The following is an 8,683-nucleotide window of genomic DNA, read 5'->3' on the forward strand; positions in this document are numbered from 1 at the left end:
ACACCCTCTGGATCTAGGCTCCCTTTTAAAAGCTTGTAAGCCAGTCACTTCTTGCCTTTGTAGACCCCCCATTTTGGGTATCCAATGTCTAAGATCCCCCTCCCTGTCAACCCTGTGTACCAAGGGGGTGGGAATGATCCTCACTGTAGAAATTTGTCCGCTCCTTTGTCATACTGCATCCACAAGCAAAGGTCAAGATCATTCACTTATAGTGGGTTACTCCTTTTTATCCCCCCTCTTCTTTCTTTCTCTAGTAGTGTTCTGATCATCCAGTCATTGATGCCAGGTCAAATGGGTACTATCTGCAAGTGCGGGTGTTCTTGTGTATCCCCCCTCTCTTTATATCAGCTGGATGCTTCACACTCCATTCTAGTCCTCTGGGGCCATGTCCCTGTCCCTGGGCCCAGGACCCCCCAGGTCTCGTCATACTGCTGGTTAACCAGGTCTCAATCCAGGCTAACAGTAGTCTATTGGATGTGGTCGGACTTAGTTCACAACTTCATTGCTGTTTTTTCCCTGCTTCCCCTTATCAGTGACCAGCGTGGCCAGCAGCAGGACCATATGCCTGCTAGTGTATTCCATTTGCGTTTCAGTCTTGGAAGGGGGCTTGCCTTGAGGGGACCTGACCACTTGCCTTGATGGCTCCCTGGGGAACAACTTGCTTGTTCTTGTAGTAGTCAATTGGACTGCTGTTATTGTTTTTGATTTTTCCTGCTGGTCTTTCTTTCAAGAAGTATCTTGTGTTTTTCTAGCTGCTCCAGACTGGTCCTTTCAAGTGGAAATGTCCCACCTAAGAAGATTCTGAATGGGGATCAGGATTCTACCTATGGTCTTGTGCAAATGCAAAGGCTCTGCAGGGAGCCTCCTTCACTGGGCAAGTTCTAGCCCCAGTTTATGTATTCTAATCAGTTATAGGCTGAAGACAGACAAGCTTTCTCTGGTGATGTTTCTGGATATTCCTCTCTCTCTCCTTCAAGTGTCTATTTCACAATAGTAGGCAAGGGAAACCAAGATTAAAAAGACAGCCAAGCAGCTTAACATCATTTCCCCTACTTTTACCCATTCAAACCATGCCTCAATCTTTGTATCCACGAGCCCTGTTGTTCCACATTTGTGCTTAGATCATTATTTAACTCTGCCCATTTAGCCCATGTAAACCTGCCGAGCTATTTTCCCATCTGCCTTATTTTTCCTATCCCCTTCCCCTTCTAGTGTATTGTCCCCCCACAGCACCAAACTATCCTGTGTCTATTCTATACCCTGTGTTCCACTATCCTGTGCCTATTTCCTACCCTGTGCTCCACCTTCCCCTTCCTTCTCACCCCACCACATACACCCTGGTAACGAACAACAACAATAATAATAATAATAATAAAATTAATAAAAGATAAATTTTTATCCCTCCTTTCAGTGTGGGTGCTTTTTTAAAATCTTTTACAATAATGACTTTATGCCATATTTCTCCTTTTGTGACTGACTGATTTCACTCAGCATAATGTCCTCAAGGTTCATCCATGCTATGCTGTGGCTTGCTGCTTCCTTGTAATTCTTCAGGGTAGCGTAGTATTCTATTGTGTGTATGTACCAAAGTTTGTTTATCCATTCTTCTGTGGATGGGCACTTAGGCTGTCTCCATCTTTTTGCTATTGTAAATAGTGCTGCTGTGAACATTGGTGTGCATATATCTACTCACGTTATGGCTCGTATTTTTGTGGATAAATACCAAGTAGAGGAATTGCTGGATCATAAGGTATTTCTATTTCCAACCTTCTGATGAAGTGCCATATTGTTTTCCAGAGCAGTTGGACCATTTTGCAATCCCACCAGCAATGTAGGAGGGTCGCAGTCTCACCATTTGTTGAAGAGACCATCTCCTCCCCATGCAATATACTTAGGTAGTTTGTCAAAAGTCAGTCAGCTCTATGTGGATGGGTTAATTTCTGGATTGTCAATTCTGTTCCGTTGATCAATGTATCTTTCATTATACCAGTACCAGACTGTTTTGACCACTGTAGCCATGTAGTAAATTTTGAAATCAGGGAGTGAGAGGCTTCCTGAACTGTTGACTTTTTGGTTCGCAGTTCAGTACTTATCCTACAGCACCATTGTACATATGGATATTATCCTATCATGGACAGCATTGTACTTTATGATAGATCTTGAAATGTTCTTTGTGACAATGATTGCCATTCTTCTTCAATGGAACATTCCCGACATAGTTAGCTATATTATTGTCCGATTCAAAATGGCCAGTACAAGTTATGAGTCAGGCTGCTAACTTCAAGGTCAGCAGTTCAAAACTACCAGCTGTTCCGGGGGAGAAAGATGAGGCTTTCTGCTCTCGTCAAGATTTATGGCCTCAGAAACCCAATGCAAGTTCGCTATGAGTGGGAACCGACTCCATGGCACACCACCACCACCACCACCACCACCAATGCCTAGGATATTGTTCATTATGCATTCCATTTCATTTTTGGCCACTTTCATTTGTCATACATTCCATATTCTGATTATTTAATGATCATTGATTGACAACTGTTTCTTCTTATTTTGTGTGGTGCAAATCAGCAAATGAAGGTCCCAAAAGTTTTGCTCCATTTACATCATTATATTCAAGTCTGCTTTTATAAGAGAGCTCTTTCTTTTCTAGTTGTATTTTGAGTGGCTTTCCAACCTGAGAGACTCGTCTTCTGGCACTTTACCTGACAATGTTCTATTACTATTCATACTGTTTTCATCTTCTGACATTTTACCTGACAGTGCTCCACTGCAATTCATGTGGTTTGCAATCGCTAAAATGTATAAGTAGTCTGCCTTTCCTGCTTCCTTGTTTGTCTTAGTCTGGAAGCTTTGCTGGAACCTGTCCACCGTGGCTGACCCTGCTGGTGTGTAGAATATTTAAAACATTGATGGCATATATTCCAACATAACAGCAACATGCAAGCCATCATAGTATAACAAACTGACACATGAGTGGTGGATTTTGCCCATAGAATCCTTCAACATTGCAGGTTGATGCTTGACTTTTTTTTTTCCTTTCCTGTATTTTATTTCATTTTACTTTACTTGGGAAGTGCAGAGCATGTTCTTCCTTTTTGGTTTTCTAACTCCAGGTATTTGCACAGTTCATTATAATATGTGACTTTGTCTTATTGAGCTGCACTTTGAAATTTTTTGTTCAACTCTCTTACTTCTTCATTTCTACCTGTTTCTTAAGCTTCTCTAAGCTGAAAAGGAAGTTTCAGCATTTCTTCGGAGTCAATTTTTTACTTTTCTTTCTGTATTTCCTTTTTTTTTAAATGAACTTTTGCTTTGCCCTTGTATGATGTTTTTAATGTCATCTCACAACTCTTATGGTTTTTGGTCATTAGTGTCTAACACATGTTGGTTGCTGTGATGTTGGAAGCTCTGCCACTGGAAATTTGAAAACCAGCAGGGTCACTGTGGTGAACAGGTTTCGGTGGAGCTTCCAGACTGATTCACACCAGGAAGAAGGAGAGGCAGACTGCTTCTGAATGTTTAGCCTCTGAAAACATTACTGACAGCAGCAGAACACTGTCAGGTATAGTGGTAGAGGATGAGCCACTGAAACCTGTATGAAACACAGTTCAACTCATGCACATGGAGTTACCTTGAGTCAGAATCTATTTAATGGAAACTTTCTTAGGTAGGTGATAAGTGTTTTGAAGAAAACTAAAAGCAAAAGTTTATATCATAGCTACAACTTAATAATTATTCCCAGTATGTTTGATGATAGTATTTACTATTCTGCTGTTTGTTTAATACTAAGAAGAGAACAAAATCTCCTAATATACGTACACATTCCCATCTTATTTATTTATACATTTCCAAGTTGTACCCAGTTGATCTCATCTACTCCTGTAATTTCAGCTGGCATATATTTGTAGTTGATACTCAGAGCTACCCTTTCACCAGGAATCTTGCTTTGTGTTTTTTGTAGTTTTGTTTTTGTTTTTGTTGTTAATTTGAAGTAGGATTCTTGAAAGCATCTCAAGTTTAAATATACAAGAGAGATTATCCATCTTTCCACCTTCCCCCCAAATCTGTTTGTTCTAATTACATCATCATGTTTTTGAGTTATGTCTTTGTATAAGTCCTGGATTCTTTGTTCTGGTACCCATTTTGGTTTCTTATCTCTTGGAGTAGCACAGACACAGAGGTATAAGTAGTATCCAGGACAGAACTGTTGGTGTTTTAGGAAAAAGAAGTATAGAATAAATTCAAAGTAATTGGGTTGCTAATATGTTTGCAGTCTACTACAAGATCAGTGTTTTTCCATGATTAATTTTCTGTGGACATGACAGTGTTTCTTTATTTGAATTTTGTATTGTAAATATCCATTAAAGTTTGGGTTCTTAGTGTATTAAGTCTAAATAAGTAGGGTATTAGATTAAAAATGGTGTGCAGCTCTGAGATTTAGAGACCTTTTTCTTTAAGCCTTTTCTCTTAAGAAATTTTTTAAGATTACATCTCATTTTTTAATATTTATATGCTAATGAGATTTTTTTTTTACTTTTCTGTGTATCAGTTTCTTTAAACTTTTGTCATTTTCATATGAATATTTGAATTTTGAAGGTATTAATTTTATGTTCTTCACATTAAAATTGTATAGTTGTTATGATTTATTGGGAAACAGAAAGGTTTCTGTTACTATTTATAAGATTTTCCAAATTGTAAATAATTTTATCTTTTTTGTAGGTTTGTTAAAGTTTTGCACTGTAGGGTTTTGTGGAATTGGGAGCCTAATTGATTTCATTCTTATTTCAATGCAGGTAAGTTAGTTTCATTCTAGAAGATGAACTAATTTTACATTCAAATTAGAGTTTTATGATTTTCTCTTGTTATATTTAAAATTTTAATTTTGTTCGAAAATAGATAAGCATGCATGTTTCTTATTATTATACAGACACTAGATCTAATTGGTCATGGTCATGTTTTCAAATAGCCTTCCCTAAACCATGTATTGTTGTTGTTGTTGTTAAGTGCTGTTGAGTCGGTTCCGACCCATAGCGACCCTGTACAGGGTTTCCGAGGGTGTAAATCTTTATTAGTAGTTCTAAAAGTTATATGTATCTAGGAAAATCAGACTCAAGGGAATAACTAGTCCGAAGGACTAATGGACCACGAGGACCACAGCCTCTTAACACAAGAAGACCTAGATGGTGCCTGACTACCACTGCTGAGTATTCTAAGACCACAGTGTTGTTGTTAAGTGCCACTGAGTTGGTTTCTACCCATAGCGACCCTGTATAGCATTTCTGAGGAGCGACTGGTGGGTTTGAACTGCCAACCTTGCAGTTAGCAGTCCTGTGATTTCCCTATAGTACCTCACCAAGACCACAGTGCTATTGTTAAGTGCTGTTGAGTCGGTTTTTGACTCATAGCGACTCTGTATAGGGTTTCTGAGGAGTGGCTGGTGAGTTTGAACCACCCACCCTGAGGTTCTAACTGATATTGCTGTCTAGCACATTAACCCACAGAGCCACTCCAGGACTCCAAAATTACATAGAAAAACCCTCTCCTTTTCCCTACCCCCAAATAAAAATGTTGACCAAAACTCAAAGCTAAAAATAAATAAAGGTTAGATTTACTGATCAGAAAGAGCCTGGAGTAATCCCAAGACTATGTCCCTTACTTGTTACCCTTGCTGCCTGGAACTGACCACTTCATAGTAAAAAACTAGGCCTAATAAGTGAGAAGTAACACCCATAAGGAGCACACTGTTTGCAACAGTCAACCAGAGGAGACCAAAAGAGCAGCATTTACCCAAAAATAAAACCCAGAAGGCCAGAAGGGGCAGGAAAGAAGGGCTAATAGAATCAAAAGTGTCGGTACGCTGAGCGGGTTGCAACGCATGTCACGAAACAGAATGTGCATATAGGACTGAATGGAAAACTCATTTGCTTTGTAAACTTTTACCCAAACTACAAAAAAGTGTTTAAGATAAATAAATGTAAAAGACATGTTTCTAAAGAAGGATTCCATACTCAAATATGATTTGTAAACATGAATTCAGCTAAGTTAAAACAGTTTTTTAACTGAATACTCAGAATATTTTTTATATTTATTATAGATGTTTAAGGATGTTGTGGTTATATTATTTCCTAAACTTGTTTCGTTTCTTTTCTTGGATAATCTCAGCCACTTTGTTGATTACTATAATAGGATAGTATGAAAACTTGATGTACATATAAACGTTGCTACTGTGTTGGGTGCCGTATGAGTCAATTTCGACTGATAATAACCCCAAGTTGTCAGAGTAGAATTGCCCATAAGCTTTGCTATGTAGGAATCTTTATGGGAGCAGATTGCCTGGTCTTTCTCCCATGGAACAGTTGTGTGGATTTGAACCACCAACCTTTCAGCTGAGCACTTAACCATTATGCCACTACTGCCTCTTTATATAAACATTTTTGAGGGAGATATTTTTGTCCTGCACAGGGACTGTGAGTTAGTATTCTCTTGGTTTCAAAATGGTTGTGCTGTGCCGAGGAGTTGTTTCTGACTCATTGCGACCCTGCATTAGGTTTCCAAGGCTGTAAGTCTTTATGGGAGCAGAAAGCTTCATCTTTCCCCTGCAGAATGTCTGTAGTTTTGAACTGCTGACCTTCAGGTTAACAGGCTGACTGCAAAATACAGACACTGAAATCTGACTCGCATAAACCAAAAAAAAAAAAAAACAAAACAAAAGATGTATGGATTGTCTGTAGAAAATTTAGGACTGAGTCTGGCATTGGGCAAGACCAAATCTCTTAATAATTAAAGGGGTGTGTTCAGCACTCTTCTCATCTGCAGCTCTGCCTCTGTCTACATCAGCCGTCTCCTTACTGCCGCAGTTCGGGTAGGACCATCATTGTTTGTGAAATGTTGCCCTAAACGTTTGAAAGTGCCATCAGATGTTTTAGATTATATTGAACTGTTGTTTGTGGTTGTTGAGTGGTGTAGACTTAGTTCCGACCCATAGTTCCCCTGTATAGGGTTGCCAAGCAGCAGTTGGTAAGCTTAAATCTCCAACCTTGCAGTTCAAACAACTTTGCAGTCCGATGCATTAGCCCACAGCGCCACACCAGGACTAATGGTGGTTAACTCGTTGTTGTTGTTAAGTGCCATTGAGTTGATTCTGACTCATAACGACTCTGGTAGCGTAGTGGTTACGAATCGGGCTGCGAACCTTAAGGCCAGCAGTTCGAAACTACCAGCCGTTCCGCGGGAGAAAGATGAGGCTTTCTGCTCCCGTAAAGATTTACAGCCTCGGAAACCCTGTACAGGGTTGCTATAGGTCAGAACTGACTCGAAGGCACTTAACAACATAGGCTTTCCAAGGAGCAGCTGGTGAGCTTGAACTACCGACCTTGCAGTTCAAACTACTTTGCAGTCTAACACAATAGCCCACAGCACCACACCAGGACTTCAGTCATAAAGATACTTATTTAACTCATAAAGATACTTAAATTAACGAAGGAGATGAATTGATTACTTTAAATTACAGAAGAGCATTTCACCAACTATTTATGGACTACACCAAGTTTGTCTGTGTTCATTTAAATTGTCATGAGTTTTGCTCTGCTTTCTCATGCTGCCTTTTCACTCAATTCTGTCTGCTTGATATTATCAGTATGCTTTAAAAGAAAGTCAGAATTTAGGATACAAAAATGTACAGGGTACCATACTGTGAGGAGGAGGCAGCATATGGGCCAATAAGATACCAGAATTAAACAAGGAAAATATTTGATTTTAAAAAGTTAGAATTTTCCAGTCTTCATTCGCAAACATATGCCTAACTAAATACCCTGCCTTCTTTGTGGGACAGGCAAGCAGGCATAAAGAGGCTAAGGTGCATATGCACATATGCTTGGAAATGGGTTTCTCACTTTAAATGAGGATACAAAGAATTTAATATGTTACTGAGATTCTTCAAGTTAAGATATCAAGAATTCAGTATCTTTGAAACTAACCTTTTAGTTGCTATCTGGTAAGTTCTTTCTTTGGTGACAATACCAATGCTTTGAAGCTTTATTTATATCAAATTATAGAACTGATTAGATTCAATCATTGCCTTCTGGCACGTGAATGCCTGAAGGGTTCAGAACAGATAGTTCTTTTCTTAATGGTCTTCTGGGATTAAGATTATACCATGTTTTGAAATTATTGCGATAGAATGTTTGAATCTCTGTCATTTTAACAAGTATGGCTTGGTTTAGATTACCTTCAAAATGGAGAAAAAAGAAAATAGTTTTCAATTGTAATCAAGTAAGACATGCAGTCTTATCCTAATGTGATTTAATATATGTCATTTAATATATTTAACATGTGATCAGTTGCATGTTGATTACATCACTTTTAGTGGTGAATTATTTTTAAGAAAATCAAATAAGTATTTACTATACTGACTTGAAACACTAATAAAAATCAAAGACTACAGACCCCCCTTTAAAAATTTTTTTTGAGTGTTCTGAACGTCTGCCTGTCCTAGCAAAGATGTATTTTTAAAATTTTTTATTTAAGGTTTTTATCCTGGATTAAGTAAAAGTTTACAGGGCAGATCATCAGTTTTACATTCAACAAATCATAAACCTTGTTTCATTAGAATGATTATAATCCCCTCCAGGTGCCATCAGATAGCAGTATTTCTCTCTATTCACGTTAGCTTTTTTTTTTTTTT

General features: G+C 38.4%; 1 protein-coding gene across 1 annotated transcript in view; it reads left to right on the top strand.

Annotated features, from left to right (window-relative positions):
• Positions 1-8,683, top strand: part of LOC102815069 (TM2 domain-containing protein 1-like) — an 81,525-nt gene that overhangs the window by 57,374 nt on the left and 15,468 nt on the right. Inside the window, exon 5 of the mRNA XM_006862481.1 lies at positions 4,720-4,793. Coding sequence (XP_006862543.1) covers positions 4,720-4,793 — 74 coding nt within the window. The remainder of the gene's footprint in view (positions 1-4,719; positions 4,794-8,683) is intronic.

The sequence above is a fragment of the Chrysochloris asiatica genome, unplaced genomic scaffold (genome assembly GCF_000296735.1).
Source record: "Chrysochloris asiatica unplaced genomic scaffold, ChrAsi1.0 scaffold00048, whole genome shotgun sequence".
NCBI classification, from domain to species: domain Eukaryota; kingdom Metazoa; phylum Chordata; class Mammalia; order Afrosoricida; family Chrysochloridae; genus Chrysochloris; species Chrysochloris asiatica.